This window comes from Nilaparvata lugens, chromosome 12 (assembly GCF_014356525.2).
Source record: "Nilaparvata lugens isolate BPH chromosome 12, ASM1435652v1, whole genome shotgun sequence".
Lineage (NCBI taxonomy): Eukaryota > Metazoa > Arthropoda > Insecta > Hemiptera > Delphacidae > Nilaparvata > Nilaparvata lugens.
In genome coordinates, this window is record NC_052515.1 from 12,287,727 (window position 1) to 12,302,017 (window position 14,291).

The window sequence follows — 14,291 nt, forward strand, 5'->3', positions numbered from 1 at the left end:
CCCAGCGTGTCTATAACTGGTCTAAGGTTGAGACCTGGAGAAAATATCCGTGTTGCCATATTGTGCGAAATTTCAATCTTCTCATTAATGACAGGATGCATTTAATCCGACAACACAGTCGATGCAGAGTTGTCAATTTGAATTCATCCAGTCATATGGGCTTGCATGAGAAGATTGAAATTCCGCACAATTTGGCAACACAGCTATTTTCTCAAACTCCCAACTTATTCTAAACAGACTACAGTGGTTTTAACAATATCATGTACCGATAGTTTTCATTCAATATTCAATCAATAAGGGAAATATTTTTCAATGATAAGCACATATTTGTACAAAATGATAAATTTCAAGTTATGAATGGATAACTATTCCAATATTTACACATAAGTAGTACCATAGAGAAACAATAGCGTAAGTAGATATCCCATGGTATAGGGCGTTTATGTCGCAACTTTTACTGTTATCTCAAGCCGATTACTGTCAATTATTGTCGATTTTCACTGTTTTGACCATGTAAGGGTGTATGAACGGCACATATGAGAGACTACCAGCGTCATAAAGCTTCACAGGAAAGAACTACGTGGACTATCAGCTTAAGATAACAGTAAAAGTTGCGATATAAACGTCCTATACCATGGGATATCTACTTACGCTATTGTTTCTCTATGCTAGTACTAGTGAGTTGTGAATAATAGTTCAATTCAATTATTATAGAAAAACCTAGTACCATTTTCAAACATTTCTACATAGTCTAAATACTACTAGTTTCAGCACTCATGCTATTTTCAGGTATCCTTTATTTAAAAAAATGGTAGTTAGTTATTTCTATAATAATTGAAAAATTCAAATAGCCAGCCAGCCCTATGAAAAAAATTTCATTAGAATTATTCACACATAAGTAAGAAAATTTCTACATTTGTGGGAATCGTTTTTCCATAGCGAAGAATTGAATTTGAATTTGAATTCATCAATTTTTTGGCATACATTTGTAAAGAATGACATATTTTAAACATCCTGCATTAAATGTTTCATAAAATTTCCCGTTTCAATAAATTGTTGGTTTTGACAATATGGAAGTCATTCCACAGCATTCACAAATATGATGAGCAAATCCAGTAATATAGAGATAATATATAGAGTGATATAGAAATATATTATTATAGTAATATAGAGAGGAAGAGATTCAGCAATTTCGGCTTCAAAATATACATCACCAGCAGAAATTCGATACCGCAGAAAATGTGCATCTGACAAGTAAAGCAACGCTATAAATTACGAGATAATAAACCTACCAGCGTTACGATGTTGATGCTGTTCATTAAAATAATGTTCTTGTAATTAATAGCGATGACTCATTTTGCTCAATTTTAACAGAACATTGAGGCTTCATGTTTTCTGAATGAAAGCTTTCCGAGCTGTAAAATTACTCTGACTAGTAGAACAGTTATACTAAAATTGAATCATTGTTATTAAGATTAATGTTGTTGACCTATAATCAGAAAATATAAAGAGATTCAAAAGAGATGTATTTGACATTTGGATTACTGTAGTAATTAAATTAAATCAATAAGTCCAATAGGCTCTGATCGATCAACAAAATTTAATTTTATTTTTCTCAACATTTCTCTAAAACTGTTCTACTACAAATACTTGTACCCTTTGTATGAAGGGTATACTACAAATACTACAAATATTATTTGTAGTAAAACAGTTTTAGGAGAATGTTGAGAGAAATAAAATAAAATTGTGTTGATTTATCAGAGCCTGTTGGTCTCCAGTCATATATTATTGAGCCTGAAATAGTTGCATTAATTAAGGAACAAAGAAAAAGATTGAGAGGAAAAGAAGCAGAGCACGAGAAAAAGGGAATTAGGATGAGAAGTATCTCGAAATTAGGAAGAAGGCACGGAGGTGAAAGAAAGAATGTCTAGAGGCATTGAAGGAGAGTAAGAAACAACAGATGAATAAAAGAAAATAAAAAAATGAATAAATGTTTATTTGCCCAAAAAACTAAAACTACTACATCAATTACAGAAAATATTAGATGACACAATAGTTAGTTACAGTAAAAATTTCTTATAATGTGTCCTCTACATGTTTAGTATTTTCTGTGTGGAAATTGACCTAGTCCACTTTGGCGTACCATGTTCTAGAGTGGGTTTTATTTGTTTGTTATGTTTTTTGTGCGGATTATTAATTAGTTAATGTTTAGAAAGTCATTAGGTGGTTAGTTGTTGCTTGAAATAATGTTTTCTATGTTCAGTCTTCCTTTGTCCATCAACCAATTGTGTACTGTCGTTTTGAACTTTCTAGGATGATTAATCTGTTTAAAGTTTGCAGGAAGAAGATTATATAATTTTGGTGCTAAATGACTGAAATGTCTCTGGTATAGTGCCTTCCTTGCAACATTGGTGGATAAGTAAAATAAGGATGAAAAACAGAAAAGAAGTGGGCGAGTAGAAGAGAAGTAGCTCAAAATTGAGAAGAAGGCTACTGGCCTACTACAAAAAAAGAGACAGAAAAACGTACAGGGACATTGAAATGAATAAGATACAATGTATGAGAATGAGAGGGAAGAAGAACAGCAAGAGAAGAAGAGAAGAAGAGAAGCAAAACATGAGGATGGCTAGACTACGAAAAAGAGGTCGAGAAAAGTCTATGCATTGATAAAGTTTCTAACCCTTTCACTACCCTTGGGACATATATGTCCCAGTGAGAAAAGAAAAAAATATTACAGCAATATCTTCGAATATACTAGGGTAATTTTGCTCCTATCATTGATTCAGGGTATTTTTACTCCACTGTAGTGGTACTACCGCCCAGTTAGCCACTCTATTAGGTTTCTGTTCTAGTATCAATTTGTCACTGCAGGTGGAATTTTCAGGTTTATGTGTGTTTGTTATGAGTTTTTATTACTTTCAAGCAGTTTGTAAACAATTCATCCAGTTTATTTCATCGAATAATATCGACAGATAATGTTATAAAATGACTTTATCATTTAATTTATAGTTTCAGCATTGTTTTATCACGTTTTAGTCGCGTCTTTCATGCTGGGACAAATACGTCCCAACGGTATATCAGTGTGGGACATATATTACCCAGTGGTAGTGTGAAGAACATGGATAGACGTTTACATTTGGGTGATGGAGACATCGAAAACTTCTTTGAATTACCTTCTAGTGAACTTGACAGACCATCAGAAGGTGATATTTTCTATGATAGTGACATTGACCCAGAATATAGACCCTCTGATGACTCCCCAGAAAGTGAAAATGAACAGTTATCTGTGGATAATACAGTTTTATCTGCTGATCTTATCAACTCTTCTGAAGATAGTGAGACTTTTCATGATGAAACAGACATTGAAACTTCAATAAACCAACCAAATCAACAAGAAAGTTTTGATCCAGGTGAGGGGACCAGCAGTCATCAAGATACTGATACCACCAACAATCAATCCAGGGAACAAGGTAATGGAAGATCATCATTTCAAAGACAAGCTCAGAAAACTAAAGTTACTTGGAAGAAGTAACCAGATCTTTCAACCCTAACACGTTATGCCGCCTACAAAAGCACCAATAGTTTTGGCAAATGTTCAAAGAAATTCTAGTGAACTGCATGTATTTTTTCGCCACACTTGGATGTAATGAGCTGGTTTACGTGCGTCATATGGTGGCCGAAAGTGATGGTTTTCCGACCAGGCCGGTAAAACTTTACGGCCCTAGGGCTGTAAAATGACCTTGAATAACAGCTGATTCTGATTTGATATGAACGGGTTTACAAAATAGTTTTTGAAACAGAATCAGTTTATGCTTCTAGAATTGAATAAAGTATTTTGCAATAAGATACTATCATTTCATTTGGATGAATGAAATACAAATAAGATATTATAAACTACTCAAATTCAATTTTCAGAGTATAATAGAATCTAACCTCAAACCTCATAGTACTGCGTTTATCACAAAACCTGGTGGATAGTTTTGGAACTACTTGGGCAATATCCATGGTGCTGAACGTTTTAACAAATAGTTTATGAAACAGAATCAGTTTATGCTTCTAGAATTGAATAAAGTATTCTGCAGTAATATACTATCATTTTATTTGGATGAATGAAATAGAGGTAAGATATCTTCTTCTTCTATATAATAGAGTGAGTGGGGTTGTGTTTGTTCGCATCAAAACATGTCAACTTGTGGATTGCATACCGGAAAAACGGGAATGATTTAGATCTCCAAATTTTGAACATAGATTCTAAAAATATCAATCTCGTGCACCTGGAAGCCCAAATTTCTATTTTCCTTCTAGATTTTTCAGAATATTAATGTTCAAATTCATCTATGCTACCGTAGGCTAATTGAAGTTCCATAGCCCAAAGTGTGTATTTTATCAGCAGGTTATAAGACTACCATTTACCAACGTCTAAGTAGCGCAGCGGTAAGAAGCTTGCTTACGGAGCGATGGTACCTCGGTTCAAATCCCCCGATGCTTCCCATTTTTTTGTTCTTAATTTTTTCCCTCGAAACGTATTATTATCAATTATTTTTTGAAGGAATTTGTTTTCATTACTATTGAACTTGGATTTTATCAAATAATTATTTTCAATGTAAAATTTTGCCACCAGTACAAATGAATTGGACATAGTCTTCATGCTGTAGGCCTATAATTTATTGAATTTCATAAGAAAAACATGAATAGATCACAATAAAATGAGTAATAATTTTATTCTTCAGTTATAATGTAGGCTACTATCAGACACGAATTCCCAGTGAAACGAGTATTTTAGGTATTTTTTTTGGAATGGGAAAACAAGAGGCTGCCTGATTCAAATTGAGGAGGATCCTAATAGAACTAAAATTTATTGATGTATTGGAAAAATCAATATGATTCTGTGAGGTTTCCAAGTATTATGTATTCTTCAGTTTTCTATACTTTAATAACTAGATACTAATAACTATACTAATAGCTAGAGCTATGACCTTCCACTTTTGTTTTCGGAACTGCTTAATAAACAATTATTCTCATATATATTGTTTATTTCTCTGTGTGGCGAAAAATAGCGTTCGCACCACGGGCAAAAATGTTTTTCCGGCTCTCAATCTTTTCTAGTCCTCGGCCTACGGCCTCGGACTTGAAAACCGATTTCGAGCCGGAAAAGTCTCATTTTCGGCCCTAGGTGCGAAATATACTATTACAAGTCTTTCCCAAAAGCCTTCTCATGTTTATTTCTCACTGTACCAATGAAAGACTGAAAATTCTGATGAATAAGAAAAAAACTAAAATAGAAATGACAGATTACCACGAAATGATGATTATACATGGTTGCATTCTTATAATGTGCTACAATCGTTTACCTAACATTTCGGACTATTGGTCAATGCAAGAGTCCATGGGAATAGAGCCATAATCCGAGCTATTTCAAGAAATAGGTTTCAGCTGCTGATTTCGAAACTATATTTCAACATCCCAGACAAACCTGTGAACAGCAACAAAACTTATTACATTGATGAAGTAGTTTCCTGTCTGAAATCTACTTTTTCTAAGGCAAGATCAGAAAGTACATTTCAAAGCATCGACGAGTCCATGGCAAAGTTCAAGGGAAAGTCAGCAATGAAGCAATATCTCCCACTGAAACCTATCAAGAGAGGAATAAAAATATGGGAGAGGTGTGATTCATACACTGGCTATTGTTATGACTTCAACATCTATGCTGGAAAAGAAACAGATAATGTTGATGGTACTTTAGGTGAACGGGTAGTAGGAAAACTGTCTTCATCCATTCAAACTGAAAAGAAACAGGTAGTATTAGCTTTTGATCGGTTTTTCACGTCTGTCAAATTATTGAGTGAAATTGAGCATCCCAGTGTAGCTACTTGTATTGGGAATAGAGTAAATGTACCAAAGTTTGATACCAAAATTGAAAAATATGGAAGTGACTTTTTATGTTGTGATGAAGGTGTGCTAGCTGTAGCATGGAAGGATTCCAAACAGTTTGTTGTCCTAAGCAATTTCCACAAAAACACTGTATCTACAGTCAAACGTATGCAGAAAGATGGACATAAAATAGATGTGCCCTGCCCTGATGCTATCATATTATATAATCAAATTATGGGTGGTGTAGATTTATCGGACCAGAAAGCAGGTGTCTATGACTTTGATCGGAAATCTAAAAAATGGTGGAAGAAAGTGTTTTATAAACTTTTTCTCACTGCTGTTGTGAATGCTTGGATACTTCATCGAGAAGTTACACATAAAAAAACTCCCCTCCTTTCTTTCATTGTGCCACTTGCTGAGCAGCTGCTTGATGCTGGACTAATGCACACATCGAACAAGCGGAGACGAAATACAGGCAGACCATCTAAACGAGTGAAAATGATGAACAATGTAGGAGATCATTTACCAATTCAGCTGAAAAAAAGACGAAGATGCAAACGCTGTTCAGACCAAAAAATTGAGAAGAGAACAAAAACATTCTGTAGGGAGTGTCAACTGCCATTATGCAACGACTGTTTCACACTATATCATGAATAAATGCTTTGCAGATCAGAAAATTGAGAATAGAACATCAAAAACATTGTGTTTGGAGTTTCAACTGTCATTATGCAAGGACTGTTTTACATAAATCATACTTACCAAGGTAAAAATATCAATATCTTTTATAATATTTGACTTCATTATATTATAATAGCATACTTGAAGAATAGTGAAGGTTTCATTTACTATTCACCCAGAAATAACTATAAAGGAGATACTCATACTGACTACCAGTGGGACATATGTGTCCCAGCCTGAAATACCACTGGGACATATATGTCCCACTATTTTTTTTGAAAAAAAGGTCATAAAAAATAGTAAACATGGAGGAAAAAATCTGAAAAAATTATTTCCATCATAAATTGATATAACTAATGAATAAATGTTTATTTGCCCAAAAAACTAAAACTACTACATCAATTACAGAAAATATTATATGACACAATAGTTAGTTACAGTAAAAATTTCTTATAATGTGTCCTCTACATGTTTAGTATTTTCTGTGTGGAAATTGACCTAGTCCACTATGGCGTACCATGTTCTAGAGTGGGTTTTATTTGTTTGTTATGTTTTTTGTAAAAATTATTTCCATCATAAATTGATATAACTAATGAATAAATGTTTATTTGCCCAAAAAACTAAAACTACTACATCAATTACAGAAAATATTAGATGACACAATAGTTAGTTACAGTAAAAATTTCTTATAATGTGTCCTCTACATGTTTAGTATTTTCTGTGTGGAAATTGACCTAGTCCACTAATGCGTACCATGTTCTAGAGTGGGTTTTATTTGTTTGTTATGTTTTTTGTGCGGATTATTAATTAGTTAGTGTTTAGAAAGTCATTAGGTGGTTAGTTGTTGCTTGAAATAATGTTTTCTATGTTCAGTCTTCCTTTGTCCATCAACCAATTGTGTACTGTCGTTTTGAACTTTCTAGGATGATTAATCTGTTTAAAGTTTGCAGGAAGAAGATTATATAATTTTGGTGCTAAATGACTGAAATGTCTCTGGTATAGTGCCTTCCTTGCAACATTGCTGGATAAGTAAAATAAGGATGAAAAACAGAAAAGAAGTGGGCGAGTAGAAGAGAAGTAGCTCAAAATTGAGAAGAAGGCTACTGCCTACTACAAAAAAGAGACAGAAAAACGTACAGGGACATTGAATGAATAAGATACAATGTATGAGAATGAGAGGGAAGAAGAACAGCAAGAGAAGAAGAGAAGAAGAGAAGCAAAACATGAGGATGGCTAGACTACGAAAAAGAGGTCGAGAAAAGTCTATGCATTGATAAAGTTTATAAAGCAACCAATAAGAGTGTGAGACAGAGAAGAAGAAGAATGTGAGAAGGAGAGAAGTAGCTCTAAATTCACCACGGCCAACTTGATCACGTTGCGGCAGCCATTTTAATCCTAGGGAAACAGCCGAGTTTATATATTGAGAAGTTTCCGCCCTATTAAGTAGCTTCCCCGTATGGGTTAATTCTGTAACTTACGGTATACCGTAATACCTGGTGTATAGGGTAATGCATACCGTAAGGGAGCGTGTGACAAAGGGACTAGAAAGGGATTAAGGTACTAACCGTGTTCAAGGGAACGGCAGTCGGCTTAGCGACCGTGTACTGCATTTAGCTGTACTGTATTTAGTCACTGCAGTCACGTATGTGTTTACTTGTTGAATGCTGGGGTGATTTGTATGTGAGCCAACTTGTGAATGGATTTATGAATGGAGTTTTGCATGGATTTATGAGACTTGTTGACAAGAGGATCAACACTACGCTAAATAAGGAATGTTCAACTCCAAAATGATTCTGACACAAAATCTACTTTCATTAATACTAAATAAGAAATGATACATTTAGGAATCAATGTGACACAAAATCTACTTCGGTTTGTATGTGTCAGGTGGTTATAAGCCAATGTTCAAGTAATTATTGTTACAAAATCTAACGATTTGGACTGTTGTTTAAGTTGTAATATGTAACAGTTTTGGGCTTGAGCATGTTGTGCCTTCAAAAAGCTTGCTGAAGTATAATTGACCGAACGTAGTGAGGTCTATGCTTTAACTCTGATTTGCTTTTGTCTGTCTGAATGTAACGCGATTTCGGCCAAACGCGTTGATAGAATTCGATGAAATTTGGCAGGAATATTCCTTTTTCAACTGCGCGTCGATGTATACACAAGGTTTTTTGAAATTTTGCATTATAAGAATAATATGAGAGGAAAAGGAATATCTCCATACTCTGATATCACTATATACTTATATAATAAATTTACTTCGAAGATAGGATAAATCAGACTATAGAATTATTCATAGTTAATCATCTGACAAGTGGATTATTCATTGCATGCATTACACAGATGTCTGGCCGTGTCTATTTCTATAAAAGGGGTTTTAATATTTTTTTATGATGCTTGCCCATCAGTATCAATATACTAACATTTGAGAAACAAATTTGATAGGTGATTAAAAATAACCTTGTAGTACATTTTATTAAAACATTTTAAAAACTTTGAAACGATTGAAACTAGTCCTTAAATGTTTAAAGTTTTTAAAATGTTCTAATAGAAGGGTACTACAAGTTTCATATTGTTTTTATATAATTCGAATAAAGTACCATATAAGTGATTTTAACAATCAACTAACAGAGGAAACTATCAAACTAACTAACAAATAAACCAACTGAATAACTGACCTTTCCGCACTGCTTGCATTTTCCCTTCTGTGACCTCCTATGCACCCAGTGATGGTGGATACAGGTCTGCTCCCTGTACAGCCTGACGCCGACGTCACGGAAGGTGGGTTTGCATGTGAATTTGACGCGGTCCATGAGGATGCTGATGCAACCCAGGTGGGCCACTATCTTGCACGCCGAACACTTCATGCGTTGCCCGTGTTTCTGCAACACAAAACAAACAATATTTTATTAGAAAACTGCAGGTCAATTTTACTGGAAAAAGGAATGTTTTTGCCACAATACAACGCAATAAGCAGATTTCGGACCTCATATCAAGGAGATCGAGAGAGATCAATTTTCAATCAGATCAGGCTGGAGGCCAGAAAATGATTCCTTTTCGCTTTGGCACCAAGGTACCCCTGGAATAGAATGTATTCTAGGTAAATTGCTTTGGCACTAGGGCGGTAAGGAAAATAACTTTGAAATATCGGGGACTGAGCTTCGCTCTGAAGTACAAAAGCATGAAAAATTTATTACGAAAGAAGAAACTATAATAACATTCATACATAAATGTTCTATCTAATCACAGTAAATTAAGATTAATTTCCAGAGGAAAGCAAAAATTTCCCTCACAAAGGCCCAGTTGCACAAAAGCCGTTCAAGTTTTAATCCTGATTAACTTCACGTGAACCAAATCAGAGAAGACCATTTCAAAAAGATGGATCTACTGGAATTAATCAGGATTGAAAATAACCCGGCTTTTTTACAACCGGCATCAAGTACCTGATTGAATGATTACAAAAGTTCAACAGCTGAGTCATAATTTTGACTCGCTCACTCACTTCCATCACCAACAGACGACGAAATAATTATTTTCATCTATTTTTCCAAGTATGAATGATAATTATCCTTTCAATGTCCATCAGCGAGTTTTCCCAGGGATGAGACCTAGTGCAATCGAATCATTATAATATAAACCTACTATGTTTTGAATTTCGTGAGAATCGTTAGAGTCGTTTTCGAGATCTGGTGAAATACAAACATATAAACATCTGAACATCCAAACATCTAAACATCTGAACATCTGAACATCTAAACACATTACCATATAAACAGAAGTTGCTCGTTTAATAGTATAGGATAACATTTGATCGTACCCAATCATACAAATAACAATTCATAAAGTTTTCAAGTCCATTTTTTTCAAGTTTTCAGTTCGTAAAGATCACATTTGGTCAAGTTTTCAGTTAGTAAAAGTATCAGTACGTAAAGTTTTCTGTTTGTAGAGTTTCTAGTACATCAAGTTTTCAATTCATCAAGTTCTCAGTTCGTCTAGATTTAGTTCAACTAGTCTTGGTCAAGTGCCCTAAACCATTAGACTACTGGACATCTTCTGTACGACAGCACTCATATCTGAGTAAGATAAGTCAGCCAGATATGTAGATAGAAACTTATTTCTATCTTCGAAAACCTGAACGTTACTTGAGACTTCAATTCAAATCAAATCAAATCATTTTATTTCGCCATTTAAAAAACAATCACAAATAAAGAGCAAATCAAATATGATGAACAATAAATTTAAACAAAATACAAGTTTTAACTTAAAAATAAGAAAATAATAATACAAAATCATAAATATCTCTTTACGTATGTATATATAATTTACTTATTATATATGGCATCACCAGCAAAAGAATAAACTTTGCCCGCTGGTGACCGTTGCAAATCGAAAATAGTATAATAATATTTAAAATAAAAAAAATCCTCATCATTGAGTCATTTCTGAGAATGAAGAAAAGAGAATGTGCAGTAGTTTGTGTGCTCTTGCAGGTCAGCTGTTCGACTGTCAGTCGAAAAAGTTCGATGAAACGTTAAGGTGCGTACAGATATAAGCGCCGCAAACATGAGCAATTCACTTTTAATCAGCTGATGCCAAGCTTTTTATATCTGTATCTTACCGTTTCTGTAAAAGACAGATATAGTCAGCTGATTAAAAGTGAATTGCTCATGTTCGCGGCGCGTATATCTGTACGCATATTTATGCTAGTGGATGGCCTTAGAGATACCTACTCTATTAAGATAGGAAGCTACTTGGGTCCGTTTTTACAAGAAAAATGTAGCTCAAGTTTCCAAGTTTAACTAATAAAGGATCTGATCAGGCTATGAGGGTTGCATGTGAAATAATTTGTTACATTGGGCCCATATGCTCCATCTACGTTTAACACTAAACCAGGTTTACTTACATGAAGATCATAAAGGCTTTTATTAAAATGTGTCAAATAAATTTGAACTAGATCTAATATGATTCATCCAATAATAATATAATTATCTTAATCTTTATCCCAACAGGAAATAAACGTATTAAAAACTGTTCATTCATTTATTGGAACATTTTGTACTACTGATCTGAATATTGGCAATAGCATATCAAAAATCGTGAGGAAGCAAAGATCAAGTACTAACATACAATAACAATTCTCAATATTGTTTCCCTATGGTACTAGGCTCGGATAAATGATGAAAAAACCAAAGAGAACTATAACGGGAAGGTCATAAACTCTCAGTACTTTTTCCAGTACTTAGAGTGGAGTACTTTCGTAATAACATTACGTCAGCAAATAATAGCAAACCAAGCACTACTGGCTTTAAACTGTTACGTCGGCAAATTTTTATGTTGGTACTTCTCAATTTTTACCCAGTTTTTATGTTGATACTTCTCAATTTTTCCCTAAGTGCGTTCTTCCCGTAACTGCTGCAAGCCGGGATTTTTATGGGCTAGCATTGGCTGCTACCATATGAGACTGCAACTAAAATTGACCAATAAAAAGCAGGCAAATTGCATTTGAGATCGTATATCACAGATATTAGATCTAGTGAATGATTTCTGCTTTGTTGAGTACAGAGGGAGGCGAATTGTTAAGATATTAGAATTTCTGTAGTATCATAGAGTAAAGATATCGTTTCAAATTATAGATGCTATCAGAAACAAATTATGCTAGGAGTGTAGTAATAGTGTAAGTGTAGAATCTATCAATTTAACCGGTTTGGATTGGATATTTGAGTAATCTATTTAAACTGCAAATGAAATTGACCAGAATAACTCGGGTGAATTTTATTTGAGAGTCTTTATTGGATTCATTTCAATCAACAAAAAAATCCCCTCCTATCATTTCCTTGTTTAGTTCTCATTTTCCTTATAGTTTTTTTTTCTGATCAATATAATAATACTGAGGGTGATGCCCACATAAACTCTTAGGCTTGTGCGTGGGTAATGAGTGAAAGGGATGATGATGAGAGATGACGACTACTTTTTAGGTAGTCGGGACCGACGGTTAATCGTCTCCTCCGAAACACAAAGGACCACAATTCCCTTTTACAATGTTATTTCGTTTCTTACCATACTCCTCTTACACACTGTTCCAACATCTACGCTTTCGTAGTAGAGTGGAAATTGCAGTAAAAACTCAGCCACGTCACAAAAAATGTAATTTTATTCTATAGAGAGGTCCACGTTATAATGGCAGTGTTTGATCAGCAATTGTATTGCTATCCTTGTCTATCATTCAATAAAGTGGATAGCGCTATCTCTGTCTCGCTTTGCTCAGTTGTCAGATCGTCTTTTAATAATGTAGAATTATTAACTAAGAAACAAAAAATTTTATCTTAATTATGAGAATTCATTAAGAAATTATTGAGAAATATAATTGCTTGCTTAATAGAATATAATTGATTATTTTGAACGAGAATGAACAGTTAATATTACATCAATAAACCCGAATCAGTTACCATCTAAAAAACGCATTGACAATACCGAAGATCGGTCTCCTATCTTTCTCCAATGCCATTATAAAGTGAACCTCACTATAGAGAGGATATTAATGTCCAAACTTCGCCAGGCCACAAAAAAATTAATCTATTCTAATTTTAATTCCTCTTCGGTTTCCAACTTCAGCTCCTCCTTTGAAGAAATTCACATTATATACTCAGTGGAAATTACAGGAAGACATTGTTGTCAATTCTCACTTTTCATCGATTTCTAAAGCAGAATATAGCCTATGGTGAGGTCCACGTTATAATGGCAGTGGATAAAGATAGAAGAACAGCGTTGCCTTGCCTCTGCATTAATTAATTATATTTCAACACTGTCAAAAACATAATTGGCACCGTTGTGGAGCTAAAAAAGGATAGTACCACCGGCTTTGTCGAATGGTAGACAAGGATAGCAAAACCAAAGTTGATCAAATACTGTCATTATAACGTGGACCTCACTATGGTATGATCCAAACTAATATGATCTCTATTCATATAGAACTTTCAAAATGCTTTGAATTCCATCAAAAATATGAGATCAACTTTCAAATAATGTTTTCTCTATTCTATAATTTTACAAATATGACTTATAATTAATTACTGATAATAGTTATTGTATGATCTATATTCATATGGAATTTTTAAAATGTTGATCTTCTTAAACTCAGAAGTTACTTCCTCTCCTCTGTTATTCCATCAAAAATATGAAATGCACTTTCAAACGTTCTCTTTATTCTACAATTTTACAAATATGACTCTTAATTATTGATAATAATTATTATAAAAAAATACTGCTCGTGTCCCTTATACCCTCATAATCTAAATATTTCCCTAGAGCCTGGAATATTCCCTAGACTATAACACTACATCCCATATTGGTATGTTCCTTACAATAACCATTCTTGTAATACCGAGCATATTCTCTCCAGTATCAGCCCTTTCAATATCCCGAAATTTTCCCAAACTTCCCGCAGAATGACCTCAAAATATCCCTTCCTCACTCTATATTTCCCTGTTTACGACAGTAATTTCCCTCAAGTGGGGAAATCACACACTTTATGAGGCTTTCTTAATTTCCGTTGCTGGTCACATGTGTATTGGCTCATAAAATTTTACAACATTCTCCCATTATTCGCTGGACACTTCATACTATCTCATCTTCTTCTTCCTTATATTCTTATCTTGTTCTTCTTCATCGTGGTCTGATATTCTCCTTCTTTATCTCGATGTCTCATATTCTCCTTCTTACCTCCTCCTGTGTGCTTCTTCACC

The 14,291-nt window shown here is 34.1% G+C and overlaps 1 protein-coding gene across 1 annotated transcript in view; it reads right to left on the minus strand.

Moving 5' to 3' along the window:
* Positions 1-14,291, minus strand: part of LOC120353823 (eye-specific diacylglycerol kinase-like) — a 244,003-nt gene that overhangs the window by 87,038 nt on the left and 142,674 nt on the right. The window contains 1 exon segment of the mRNA XM_039438897.1: positions 9,228-9,431. Within this exon segment, the coding sequence (XP_039294831.1) occupies positions 9,228-9,431 (204 nt within the window).